General features: G+C 47.5%; 1 protein-coding gene across 3 annotated transcripts; it reads left to right on the forward strand.

Annotated features, from left to right (window-relative positions):
• Positions 1–3,845: 3,845 nt before the first annotated feature.
• LOC123087884 (uncharacterized) lies at positions 3,846–9,205 on the forward strand. Of its 3 annotated transcripts, XM_044510006.1 has the most exons (3): positions 3,905–4,263; positions 5,829–7,990; positions 8,086–9,126. In XM_044510006.1, exons 2-3 carry the CDS (start codon positions 7,791–7,793, stop codon positions 8,531–8,533), a joined length of 648 nt encoding a protein of 215 aa, XP_044365941.1. In that variant the 5' UTR covers positions 3,905–4,263; positions 5,829–7,790; the 3' UTR covers positions 8,534–9,126. The 3 variants fall into 3 exon arrangements, 1 of the variants encoding a protein (XP_044365941.1); XR_006441559.1 differs by lacking the exons at positions 5,829–7,990; positions 8,086–9,126 and adding an exon at positions 9,133–9,205 and having other exon boundaries at positions 3,846–4,263; XR_006441558.1 differs by lacking the exon at positions 8,086–9,126 and having other exon boundaries at positions 3,846–4,263; positions 5,523–6,111.
• Positions 9,206–14,563: the final 5,358 nt, after the last annotated feature.

The following is a 14,563-nucleotide window of genomic DNA, read 5'->3' on the forward strand; positions in this document are numbered from 1 at the left end:
TCATGGCCACTGAAGAGCATACTGAAGAGTCACCTGATGAAATGTTGCAAGGACATGACCAATCTGAAGACAACACCGCACCAGCAACTACTCCAACTGAAGATGAACAATGCATGCACATTTCCTCTCAAGCTGTAGGAAAAAAGAAGACTTCTGCCACATTCTCCCTTAAAGTCAACATTGGGGGCAAATGTGGAATAGCCTTGGTGGACTCAGGCAGCTCTCACACATTCATAGACATGAATTTCACAGTGAAAACTACTTGTCATACTGTCAGCAACCCCTTGGAAATAGTACAAGTAGCAGGAGGAGGTACACTCCAATCTGGTTCCCATGTGGTCAACACTCCCTACACTATCCAAGGACACAAGTTCAGTAACTCATTTAAAGTGCTCCCTCTCAAAGGCTATGACATCATATTAGGCTGTGACTGGCTGGAAACCCATAGTCCCATTACTATGGACTTTGTTAAGAGGAAAATGCAAGTGATTTTACAAGGCAAAACAAAGGTCACACTGAGGGACAATAATAGAAAAGAGCAAGTACCCTTAATCTCAGTACACAGGATGGAAAAACTTTCTGCTATTGGAGCTTCGGGTTACTGCCTAATTCCTGTCTCTCTAGAAAAACCTGAAATTGCACAACCTTGCAAGGAGATAGAAGACCTCTTAACCGAGTACAAGGATGTTTTCCAAGATCCTAAAGGCATGCCACCTCCTAGAGAATGTGATCATGCCATTCCGCTAAAAGTAGGTATTGAACCACCAACAGTTAGGCCTTATCGAGTGCCTCACCAACAAAAAGCTGAAATGGAAAAGTAGATTCAAGAGCTACTGGACATCTCTGTTATAAGACACAGTGAAAGCCCATATGCAGCACCTGCCATCCTGGTCAAAAAGAAAGATGGAAGTTGGAGACTGTGCATCGACTACAGAAAACTGAATGCCCAAATAGTCAAGAACAAGTTTCCCATCCCTGTCATAGAGGACCTATTTGATGAACTGAATGGAGCAGAATATTTCACAAAACTTGACCTGAGAGCTGGCTACCACCAAGTGAGAATGAAGACAGAAGATGTGCACAAAACAGCATTCAGGACTTACTTTGGGCATTTTGAGTACTTAGTAATGCCTTTTGGTCTTACTAATGCACCAGCTACATTTCAATCACTCATGAACAAAGTTCTTGCCAAATATCTCAGGAAGTTTGTACTTGTCTTCTTTGATGATATCTTAATATACAACAGGAGTTTGGCAGAGCACTTGGAACACTTGAAGCTAGTACTGCAAACACTCCAAGCACAACAGTTATATGCAAAATTCAGTAAGTGCATCTTTGCTGCTCCTCAAGTAGAATACTTGGGACACATAATCTCTGGAAAAGGTCTGCAAACAGACCCACAGAAGATCAGAGCTGTAGCTCAATGGCCTATTCCACAAAACATTACCCAATTAAGAAGCTTCCTTGGCCTCACAGGCTACTACAGGAGATTTGTGCAGTCTTATGGGGTCATCTGCAGACCACTTCATGACTTGCTCAAGAAAGAAGCTTTTCACTGGACTGAGGAACAAACTGCAGCTTTTAACAAAGTTAAGCAAAGCCTCACAACTGCCCCTGTTCTGGCACTGCCAAACTTTGCCCTCCCCTTCACCTTAGAGACTGATGCTAGCGGAATAGGGCTAGGAGCTGTGCTTATACAGCAAGGAAGGCCTCTTGCTTACTACAGCAAATCCATAGGCCCCAAATCCTCAACACTCTCAACTTATGAAAAAGAGGCATTGGCAATTCTGGAGGCCCTCAAAAAATGGAGACATTATTTTGTTGGCAACGAGCTCCTTATCAGGACGGATCAGAAAAGCCTCAAGTTTATTACTGAACAAAAAGTCTCTGAAGGGGTACAACATAAGTTACTACTCAAACTCCTGGAGTTCAACTACAACATTGAGTATAGAAAGGGAAAAGACAATAGAGTTGCAGATGCCCTTAGCAGAAGAGATCAAAGTATCATGGCATTTATCGTGGTAACACCCACCTGGGTTGAGTCTGTAGAGTCCAGTTATCTCCAAGATCCCCATTGTCAAGACCTCTTACAGAAACTACTGATCAAGCCAAATGCAGAACAACACTACACTCTCACAGCAGGAGTGTTAAGATATAAGGGCAGAATATACATTGGAAATAATGTGGAATTAAGACAACAACTAATAGAGTCACTCCATGCATCTGCAGTAGGGGGGCATTCGGGGATTGTAGCCAATTACCAACGAATAAAGAGAATCTTTTACTGGCATGGCATGAAGAAAGATGTGGAAAAATTTATCACTGAATGTGCTGTTTGTCAAAGGGCCAAAACTGAACATTGCCATTACCCTGGACTGCTAGATCCATTACCCCTCCCAAACATGGCCTGGACACACCTCACTATGGATTTTATTGAAGGCCTGCCAAAATCCAATGGGAAGGAGGTAATACTTGTAGTAGTGGACAGATACACCAAATATGGCCACTTCATCCCCCTTCAACACCCTTACACGGTGCACACGGTTGCTCAAGCATTTATCGACAATGTATTGAAACTACATGGCCCTCCAATCAGTATTGTCACAGATCGAGATAGAATCTTCACAAGCAACATGTGGCAAGAAATTTTCAAAGCTATGAAAGTCAAATTGAGACTCAGCACTGCCTATCACCCTCAGAGTGATGGCCAGACCGAACGAGTGAATCAGTGTCTTGAGAATTATCTCCGGTGCATGGCATTTCAAGAACCAAAGAAGTGGTGCTCTTGGCTGCCACTAGCTGAGTGGTGGTATAACACAACCTACCACACAGCTACCAAGTTTACACCCTTCCAAGCCCTCTATGGCTACCCACCCCCCCTGATAAGTGAAGTAGCCATACCAGGCCCTGTTGACAGTGAAGCAAGGGATTTTCTAGCTGAAAAACAAGAAATACTATCCCAGCTCAAGACCAATCTGGCTCAAGCTCAAGGCAGGATGAAAAAGTATGCGGACATGAAACGACTCGAGAGGCACTTTGAAGTAGGAGACATGGTTTACCTACGTATGCAACCATACAGAATGGCTGCTTTTGTAGACAAGCAATCAAACTCACCACAAAGTTTTATGGACCATACAGAATTCTGGAAAGGATTGGTCATGTGGCTTATAAACTCCAATTGCCACACAATGTGGGCATTCACCCTGTTTTCCACGCCAGCCAACTCAAAAAGCACCTGGGCACCCATGCCATTCCCTCGGCAGATCTACCACTTGTTGGACCTGATGGCAAAATCAAAACAGAACCTCTAGCAGTTCTAGAGACACGTTCCCTGCCGCGCAAGGGTGTCCTTGTAACTCAATGGCTAGTTGAATGGGAGAACCTCAAGCCTGACGAAGCAACTTGGGAGGACGCCAACTTCATGAAGCAAGTTTTTCCAGCATTTTTTGCAAGCACCATCAAAAGTTGGTTCCCTAACAAACACACTTGAGGACAAGTCTGATCTTCAGTGGGGAGTATTGTCAGCAACCTGCATCCTCTGAGTCAACACCATTGTAAATTCAGTTATATGCAGTGTGTCGGTTCAGCCACAGTTATGAAGATCCGACGGCTGAGATGGCGGAGCGAGATGGACGGTCGATGCAACACCAAGCACTGCCTTTCTTCAGTTATTGCGGCTGCCCTTTTACCTTTCTTTTCACCTCGCTTTCCAGCTCGGTGCTGGACTATAAGGCGCCTGCGTGCGCATCACTGAGAACCATTCAATCATTGTATCCCCAAACTATCAAACCCTAGTTTATCTAGCTACTGCTGTAGAAATCCCAAATTCATAGCTGGGTCTCCGTGATTGGGAGTTAAATTCAGTTCCAATTGCATTATTCCCCTGTTCTGTAACTCATATCATAGTTGGGATCTAACACCTCCCCCCTCTCGGCCTCGTCAGCTCCACTCCCCCTGCGCAGATATTTTTCCCACGCCCCCTCTCTCCCTCGTCACTCCTTCGCGGTCCAGATCCACCTCGTCGTGCGCCCGCGTCGCCGGCCATCTCGTCCTACCGCGGCCACCATGCCTCCCCACACGCCTAGGACCGCGTCCGTCCGCTTCGTCGTCCTCCTCTGCATCAACTGGTGCCACCCGTTGGAGCTCCTCACGCTGCAGCGCCGGATCGAAGCTTCTTTCTCCTCGGGTCGCCGAGGAACCACGACGACGCCAGCCACCTCTGCTGCTCCTAAGCCACTCGATGGGCCTCCTTGCGCCTGCTCGGTGAGCACCACCCCGTTCCCCCTTTCCCTCGCCGCCGTAGTCGCCGTAGCACCGTTACCCGCGAGCTTCGGCTCCGCAGTCCGCCGTGGCCGGAGCTCTCCTCCCGCACGCGCTCGCATACCGTCCGCCCCTGCGTCCACGCTGCAGTACGCGCCCTGCAGCGCCTCTTCCACGGCCCAAATCTGACGCCCCGCGCCCGCCCACTGTTGCCTACTGCCGCTGCGTTGCTGCAGTCTGCACTGGTCGCCGCCGGAGCCGTGGCCGCGCTCACCCCGTGCCACTGCTCGCGCCGCGGCCGCCCACGCCTCGCGTCCGTCCCACCCTGCGCCCAGCATGCGCAGCCGTGTGCATGCCGCTTGCTTCGCTGCTCCCGCAGCCGCTGTCTGCTATACTACACGGCTACAGTAACATTCAGTTACTGTAGCAGTAGCTAGCTTTTGTATTTCGACAATGACTAGCCTTCTAAACTGCCACTAAACAGTGATAAGACAAGTCCTAACATGGGTAAAAATTATATGAACGGAAAGTAGACGTAACAAGCCTCATTTTGTTCCATTGGACCTGCTTTAGATAATGCATGGATTAAATCTTACAAATATCACAAAATGCTATCTTGTGTTAAAAGGAATAGAGTTACTCCCTAGCATTGTGTGTGTGCGCGTGGGCTGTGCCACAGGCCACAGCCGTGTGTGGCCGGCCTAGTTTAATTAGGTCTAAACTAATTTAGTTTAGACTAGAAAAAGTGCCCGTGCGTTGCAACGGGAGAAATCCTTGAACGCTCCTAGCTACCCATTTAATGATGCTCATACTGTCCATCTATTCACGACGAACCTGATCAATCCCACGACGATGTGCTTTTCATCATAAGCACAACGCAGGTGCGTCGCTACAGAGTAAACGGTGAAGAGTGAGTCATCTTCCTCGTGTGTTGGTGACGGGTGCCAGCGGTTTTAGCGCGGCGGGTTTGCGTCATGCGGCATGTGGTGGAAATCGTGAGGTCTTCCTTGTTGATTTGGAGTATATAGTAAAAAGACGGTCATATTGAGCTTGCCATGATCATACTGGGCACTATCAAACTGTAGTCACATTGGCATTAGAAACATATAGATGACTGGATGCAAAGGTAACAGAAAATACACCGATCAAAATAGCTACTTTTTTTTATGTTAATGAGTTGCTGCAGTTCAATGATAGCATAGCAGATCTTGTTAATATGAGAATTTTACTTGACTAACCGCTTCCTTGCCCTGCTGCTTTAGTAAAGCATGTTGATGGATCGCACCTCAGAGCCCTTGACGACCGACCATGTTCCTACATCCTGTGCAATTTTGATCAGTCAAAAAGTGGAAAAAAGACATAGTAGTCTAATAGATTGGTCCACCGTCATCTTAATCTGCATGCATGTAAGGTCAACCAATTAATGCAAGGATGTTGTTCATGTACATTTTACATGAGTCCATGGTATATAAGAATCTTGCCGACATCGGGCTCCTTCTAGACGAAGACGGAGTCGGGCAGCGCTACAACGACAGACGGACATTAGACTGACTCGGACTCGGTGGCAGGAGATGCCATGGCTGCCTCTTGAGGCCTGAGACGCGTATGGAGGAGTTGCTGGCTGCCCTGACCTGTGAAGGCGGTGGTCCGGAGACGATCGGTGCGCCGACTCAATTGAGACAATGGCCTACAAAAGATGAACCCCGACCGCATCAAATAGGACGGGCGATAGGCGACTACAGCCTCAATGGGCGATAAGGATTGGATGGATGTGTTGTAGCCCATGAAATAGCCGGCCAATACACGGAGTACATAAAAACAGAGGAAGTATAAGATAATGTTACACGTTCATTTTCGTGCAGTACATAGAAACTATTTTTTAATTGGCCTCATGGCTACCGCGCTTAGAGCAAGAGAAGTGTAGATTCGACACCAGCAAGCTGTTTCCTTTAATTAGCTCCTCACCAAATATTTTTTTGAACACAATATAGACGAAAGCGCTCATATATACGCGCATACACTTTTCTATGAACGCACACACGCACATCCTATCCTATGAGCACCAAATATTGAGACATATAATTAGCATCCATTCTCTCTCTTTCCTTTGTCCTTCCTTCTCTGTTTTTCATGCAATTAGCATCTATTTCCTTTCTCCTTGTTGCCTTCTTTGTTTTTCATGCAATCTTTCCCTCGCATGGGAAGGGTGGCGACCAAGGAACAAACCGGGACTCTTTGGCATCGCCCTCGCGTAGCCTCTGAGTACCCGGGGCTGTGCTCGTCGTCGACGCTGGCGGACAGCGACGGAGGTGGTTCCATGTGAAAGATGACCATGGCACCGACAACGACGGGGCGAGCTCCGCCGTGGGATAAGCATAGACGTTGAGCAAAGCCGACATGTGCAAGCGGGGCAGCGGGTGTCGCGCTGGCGGGGTGCGGGGAGGGGTCAAAGACTATGATGGAGGACCAGCGGCCGGGAGGCGGCGAGCCTGTTGGTGTTGCAGGAATGCGGAATCGCTAGAGAATGGGAGAAGGTATTGCGTGGTGTGGTAGTAGACATGGAGGATGGAAGGCGCTGTAAAGTCTGGCGGGGAATGCGTGCGACGGTCCTTTTATGATGTCGCATCGTGTGCAATCAAATCAGACCACGTCCTAATTTGATTAAAAAAAGAGAGATCACGTCCTATTTGTCTAGCATATTTTCCATACAAAAACACAGTAAGTTGAATGGCGATTTTCTGGGATGGATAGGAACAAACTCAAATCATCAGCACGGACTCTCCTTTAATAGTAACGATTTAATTGTTAAGAAAGTACGGATCATTGTGTTAGGAAAGTTGAGATTTGGACCTAATTAGCAGAAAACTGGATTTTATTGTTTGGTAATGTGCCATTGGTTCCTTCAGGTTTGTAACGTGGCTAGTTAGGAAAGTTGAAAAGATTATGAAAGTTTTTATTGGAAGGGTACAAAACCAATATGAAGGGGCGGTGGCGGAGGTGGGTCGAAAAAAATAGGACGAGATAAAAGCGGACAAAACAATAGTGGACACAAGCCTACCAACTGATAAAACAACATTAAGCAATAAATTAATCCATTAGGAGTAGATTTTCAATATTTCATTCACTCTTAATTATTACATTTGATAATGTAAAAATAACATCAAGTAATAAAATAATCGGTGTTCATCCGAATTTTTTTAATCAACGCTAGGACGCATATAGCCATCCAACAGCACTCGGTGCAATTTTTCTAGTGTTTGGTTTGTGCGACGCTGGATCGTGACGGCGCTCTCGACTTGCACACGCGTCAACTGGCTGCCACGTGCTTTCGTGGGACCCGCCCACCGCCCCCGGCGCATCCGCTTTTCCTTGCCAGTCGAGTCGTTCGACCCCATTTTCCTCATCGCAGCTGGTCCTCCTCATTTCCCCCATTTTCCTCATCGCAGCTGGTCCTCCTCCTCTCCTCTCCCCATCCACCTCACATCACCACGCAGCTCTGCTCTTCCTATCCATCCAGCAAACGCACACAAATGGCTTGGCGTTGCCCCCCGCCACCCCCAACCTGGAGTGCGCGCGGCCGTCAAGACCAGAGGACGCCATGGGCGCCTGCCTTGGAGCTCCCCTGCCATGGACCTGATCTGGCCGTCAACTCGCCACCCCATGCGTGCTCCGGATCCGGCCGATCCCGCGCCGCTCATGCCCTGGTGGCCCTGCCGACATCGTCGCCTAGGTGAGCAGCAGCTGCACTGCGACGTTGCCCGCCTCCTGTCTCCCTCTCTATCTCTCCCCTATCTCTCTCTGAACCCTCTCTATTTTCTTCAACAGGAAGACCACCGTGCCCGCTGCAGGAGCTTCGAGCCGGATCTGGCCCCTCTCCGACCTCCCTCGCCGTCCTTCATCCGTTCCCGATATCCTCCCGGCGCCAGGAGCTCAGGCGAGCGCCGCCACAAGACCCTGCCTCCTCTGCCCCGTAGCCCGCCATGGAGGTCGCCGCCTCTCCCGTCTCGATCCGTCTGCGGCCGGATCCACGGCGGAGCAGCCGAGATCCGCCGCCCGTTCCGCGACGCCTCGGCCCGCCAAGGCCAGCGCCGAGGCCGACAAGGCGCGCAGGAAGGCCAAGGCCCTCACCAAGCAGCGGGAGGACTTGCGGGCTAGGCTTGCCTACCGCAAGCACGCCCGCGAGCTCACCTCCATGCCGGCCAAGGCCACCGCTGCGACGCCAGTTTTTTTACGAATAGTTTCCCAGATCCACTTAATAGGGACTGCGGGTTGATTTCGCGGAAACAGAGGGACTTTTTTGCAAAAGTGACGACGACGTACGACCAGAAGCACTCCGTGCTTTATTAGTAGGGAAAGATTAGTTGGTTAATTAATTAGTCTAAGCCTATTACATGTGGACCCCGCATTTATTTAAGCTAGTTTTAGTTATTTGTTTAGGTATAGCTATTGACATGTGGGCCACCATCTCCCCTTTTGACCAGTCAAATTGACTTGGTCAATTCGATTAAATAAATGCAGAAAAATCCAGAAAATATTTAAAGCTTTGAAAAATCATATAAAATAATCCGTAACTTGGATCGAAATAATTTATATATAAAAGATGACCACAAAAATTAGACGAATCCGACTATGCCACTCACTTACCTACCACACACCTCCAGCATGATGAACATGGAACTTTTCCCTCCGTTTCATCTGACCGATAATTTCCCGGAGCTGGAAAATACATTCGAATATTTTCCCGCTCCGACCGACATGTGCAGTACTGCGTTAGGTCACCCCTAGCACCGCGTATTGCCATGTTATGCTTTGTGTTACATTTGATTGCTCTGTTATTTATTGTGTTCCCCCTCCGTTACTTCTTTCCGGTAGACTCTGAGACCGGTGGCGATGTCCGTGTGTTCGACTACACCGAAGATGACCCCTCCTTGCCAGAGCAACCAGGCAAGCCCCCCCCCCCTTGATCACCAGCTATCGCCTATTCTCCTCTATACTGCTTGCATTAGAGTAGTGTAGCATGTTACTGCTTTCCGTTAATCCTATTCTGATGCATAGCCTGACATTGTTGCTACATCTGTTGATACCTTACCTGCAATCCTAAATACTTAGTATAGGATGCTAGTTTATCATCTGTGGCCCTACATTCTTGTCGGTCTGCCTTGCTATACTATCGGGCCGTGATCACTTGGGAGGTGATCACGGGTATATACTATACATATATACATACTACAGATGGTGACTAAAGTCGGGTCAGCTCGTTGAGTACCCGCAAGTGATTCCGATGTGGGGGCTGGAAGGACAGGTGGCTCCATCCCGGTAGAGGTGGGCCTGGGCTCCCGACGGCCCCCGACTGTTACTTTGTGGCGGAGCGACATGGCAGGTTGAGACCATCTAGGCGAGAGGTGGGCCTGGCCCTGGTCGGCGTCCGCGATTACTTCATAATAACACGCTTAACGAGATCTTGGTATTTGATCTGAGTCTGGCCACTGGCCTATATGCACTAAACAACTACGCGGGAAAGATATGGGCACTCGACGTCGTGGATCAGCCGAAGCCTTCGTGACGTCAGCGACTGAGCGGCGCGCGCCGGGTTGGACTGCGTTAACGCAACTTCCTTTGTAATGGAGGTTGCTAGGTCTGCTTCCGGCCGCGTACGCAACGTGCAGGTGTGCAATGGGCGATGGGCCCAGACCCCTGCGCGCATAGGATTTAGACCGGCGTGCTGACCTCTCTGTTGTGCCTAGGTGGGGCTGCGACGTGTTGACCTTCCGAGGCTGGGCATGACCCAAGAAAGTGTGTCCGGCCAAATGAGATCGAGCGTGTTGGGTTATGTGGTGCACCCCTGCAGGGAAGTTTATCTATTCGAATAGCCGTGTCCCTCGGTAAAAGGACGACCCAGAGTTGTACCTTGACCTTATGACAACTAGAACCAAATACTTAATAAAACACACCCAGACAAGTTCCACAGACAACCCGCTGATCGCTTTTCCACAGGGTGACGAGAGGAGGATCGCCGGGTAGGATTATGCTATGCGATGCTACTTGGAGGACTTCAATCTACTCTCTTCTACATGCTGCAAGACGGAGGCTGCCAGAAGCGTAGTCTTCGATAGGACTAGCTATCCCCCTCTTATTCTGGCATTCTGCAGTTCAGTCCACTGATATTGCCTTCTTACACATATACCCATGCATATGTAGTGTAGATCCTTGCTTGCGAGTACTTTGGATGAGTACTCACGGTTGCTTTCCTCCCCCCTTTCCCCCTTTTCCTCTTCTTCCTGGTTGTCGCAACCAGATGCTGGAGCCCAAGAGCCAGACACCACCGTCGACGACGACTCCTACTACACTGGAGGTGCCTACTACTACGTGCAGGTCGCAGATGACGACCAGGAGTAGTTTAGGAGGATCCCAGGCAGGAGGCATGCGCCTCTTTCGATCTGTATCCCAGTTTGTGCTAGCCTTCTTAAGGCAAACTTGTTTAACTTATGTCTGTACTCAGATATTGTTGCTTCCGCTGACTCATTTATGTACGAGCACTTGTATTCGAGCCCTCAAGGCCCCTGGCTTGTAATATGATGCTTGTATGACTTATTTTACTTTTAGAGTTGTGTTGTGATATCTTCCCGTGAGTCCCTGATCTTGATCGTACACATTTGCGTGCATGGTTAGTGTACGATTGAATCAGGGGCGTCACAGGTTCACCAGCCCCATGGACCCACATGGGTTGTAGGGGGTGCCCCACCCTAGTTGGGTCAGGCACACCAGTCCCCGAAGTGGCCCATGCGCCAAAGGATGGAAACCCTAGGGGGCGGGAGGCGCCCCCTTGGCTTGGGAGGCAAGCCTCCCCCTAGGCCGCCGCCCCCTCCCTTGGAGGAGGGGTTAGGGCCGGTGCCCCCTCCCTCACCCCTATATATAGTGGGAGGCGCAGGGGGAGCTGCACCCTTCCACCCTTGCCCTCCGTCTCTCCCAACGCCTCCCACCTTTCTTTGGTGCGTGCTTCGTGAAGCCCTGCCAGAATTCCGCTGCCATCACCACCACCTCGCCGTTGGGCTGGTCTTGATCTCATCTACCTCCTCTCCCCCGCTTGCTAGATCAAGAAGGAGAGAATGCCATCGAGCTGAACATGTGTTAATCTCGGAGGTGTCGTCCATTCGGCACTAGGTTGGATTTGATCATGATTGGATCATGAAGAGTACGACTACACTTTCTCTTTCGGTCTACAAGGGTACATAGACACACCCCCTCATTGACATGCATCTCCTAGACTAGATCTTGGGTGTTCCGTAGGATTTTTTTATTTTCATGCAACATTCCCATCGGTATTCGTGTTCCATACAACCAAATTTCATTAAAATATATTGCAACTCCCACAACAACATGGGGGTATCATCTAGCATTAAAAAAAGTAAGCATGAAAAATATTCTGCATCGGCTCTTGAAAGGAATTAGATGCATAATTGAAAATTATATGACTACCTGATAGCAACCGCCGCATATGAATTGTTTACATCTACATAAGTAATTAAACATTCATACTACCGTTGTACTGGAAACCGTTGATGACGGTCTCTACGTAGTAACGGTTATCACATAGGTCATTCAAAGCTTCTTCCCCGGCGAAGTTGCAAAATAGTGTGTTTGCACAAGGACATGTTACCATAACACAACCGAGAATTACACAACTTTATAGGACAACACATCCGTTTCGTAACACAATTGAGAAGGACAATCTCTCGGTGTTGAAGTAAACTTGTTGTCCCTTAGAAAATTGTAAAGAATTTGGTTCATGATACATGATCGGGTGTATTGATGTTCCAGAAATTTTGTAATGTTCAGTATCCACAAGACCACGACAAACAAAACCGATGAAGTTCGCTAATACTCTATTATTTTTACAACATAATATAATAATGCTAATTACATTGAGATGATAAGGCCAACTTTAATATACTCCCTCCATTCTAAATTATTTGAAGTTCTAGACTTATGTCCTTAAAATATGCATATATGAAATATTGTATGTGCATTAATGCCATATTTTGGGTCTAATACAAAGTAATTTTGTTAAGCATTTTATAACAAACAACCTTTATTGTACTAGCATATATCGTATATTCACCGTGTGGCGTAAGTGCTAAGCAATCCAAAAGAACATGAAAAAAAAGACATATATATTATATGTCAATAGTAGTGAAAATCATTATAAGTAACCAAAACTGGAAAATAGAGAAAGATTAATTGCCCTTGTTATATAATCCCTTAGTTGGTGTTGTGCGTATTTTTTTTTGGGAGGGGGGGGGGGGGGGGGTTGAACAGCGATAAAATTTGCTTCCTTGTTTGTACAAGCAGAATGAGACCATATTAGTTTTACACCATGATGGCCATCATATAATAGTACCGAGACGTAAAAGTAATTTAGAGATGATTAATTTGCATTGTTATATATTTCCTATTGGGTGTTGTTTTTATTCGCGGCATAATTTATTTCCTTGTTTGCAAAAGTAAAATGTCCATACAAGCCCTACACCATCATGGACATCATATCTTCTTACCACCGAAGAGGTAATAGTAACATTAGCTGCTGCATTATAAAAAAAAATTGAACGGCCTATACCTGTCTGGGAGCTTGTTAAAAGAAGTCTAATAGACTCAAAAAATGCAGTGGGTCTGAGTAACTCTTATCATCTTACATCTCATGTGAAAAGATGAGGTAAGAAAGACCATGTTAAAACTGTTCAAAAAGTTGATGTGTCGTTTGAGGTGAGTAGCAAAATAATAAAAAAGGATTAACAAGAAATCTGAAATCCTAATAATCAACGCCTAGACTTCTGAAGTTGTGAAATAAGGATAGGGTAGCTACTTGACGCCTCGTTAGCATCACCATCCACTTAGTGCGCCAGACGAGGAGCCTTAATTAGTTGTTGCGTTTAGAGTTTACCGTCAAGGGGAACACGATCCATCTTCACATTTGCTCCACCTACAAATAGTGGACCTGTCACAAACCACAGGGAATCCATGCCAATCTTCTGGTTTAGATAAGATGTCTGACCCATCTCGAAATGGCGAACCAGCTGCTACTCCTGATCGGATGAGCCTGACCACAGCTGCAACCAAAGACATCTTCTTCGACGTGGAGGGCTACACCGCCGCCATACTCATGTCCACCGGCGACAATTGCTACTACCCGTCGGAAAGGTTCACCGTCGGCGGGTACGACTGGGCCGTCCGCTTCTACCCCAACCAACTGGGCTCCCACATATCCATCCTCCTCGTGCTCCTCAGCGAACCCAAGGATGGCACCATGGTCGGCGTAAGGTTCGGATGCGCCGTGCTGGACAGGTCCGGCAAGCCACCGGCGGAGCTCTGGCATAGCTCCTCGACCGTCCTGTCTTTCTACGGCGAAGAGTGGGGATTTTGGAGATTTGCGCCGCACGATGTTCTGGAGGACCCAGATTACCTTGAGGGGGACTGCCTCACCCTGAGTTGCACTGTCTCTGTTCTCAGGAAACCGCAACTGTCGTCCGACTGAGACCGCCATGGCTTCCTTCTCCTCGTGGATCTGCATAAGATTTTTGTATTTGAGGGTCGACACGCATAATCTTTGGGAGCAACTGAGCAGGAGGTTAAGACTTTTACTTCCGAATTCAGATCGATGTGGTTGTGTTCGAGTCCAAGCTTATGTTTGGTGACTGGTGAGTGTATTTTAAGGTTGAGAACTAAATTTTTTCATGTGTTTGTGTTTGTGCCCATGGTATTCGTGGATGTGAACGACATGGTTGATTACAAATCATCTACTCCCTCCTTCCATTTATATAAGGCCTAATGCGTTTTTTAAGATCGCTTTTGACTATTGACAAGATTAATAGTACATGACATGCATAATATAAAAATTATATCATTGAAAGCTCCTTTCACACACGAATTTAACGATGTGCTTTGTGTAAGTTGCATGTCATATATTATTGCTTTAATATTTGATCAAAGTTCGCCTCGAAAAACGCATTAGGCCCTATATAGATGGAAGGAGGGAGTACCATTTCGTTGTGTCACATATTCTCCAGGACCAAAGGGATCTAGTGCCCAACTACCATTTCCTCCTTTTTTCGCAAGCACGCAAAGTTTGCATATCATTTTCATTTATAGAAGGAAATATAATGAGTACATAAGAGGGCAGAACACATGGCACACACACATACGTAGGAAAGCGTGGGCTTGGTACCCCGAGCAGAGAGACGAGAGAAAAAAAAACACAACTAAAAAGTTGAACACCTCCGGAGCCAACCCTGGGGATGCTACGAGCAAG

This window comes from Triticum aestivum, chromosome 4A, assembly GCF_018294505.1.
Source record: "Triticum aestivum cultivar Chinese Spring chromosome 4A, IWGSC CS RefSeq v2.1, whole genome shotgun sequence".
NCBI lineage: Eukaryota > Viridiplantae > Streptophyta > Magnoliopsida > Poales > Poaceae > Triticum > Triticum aestivum.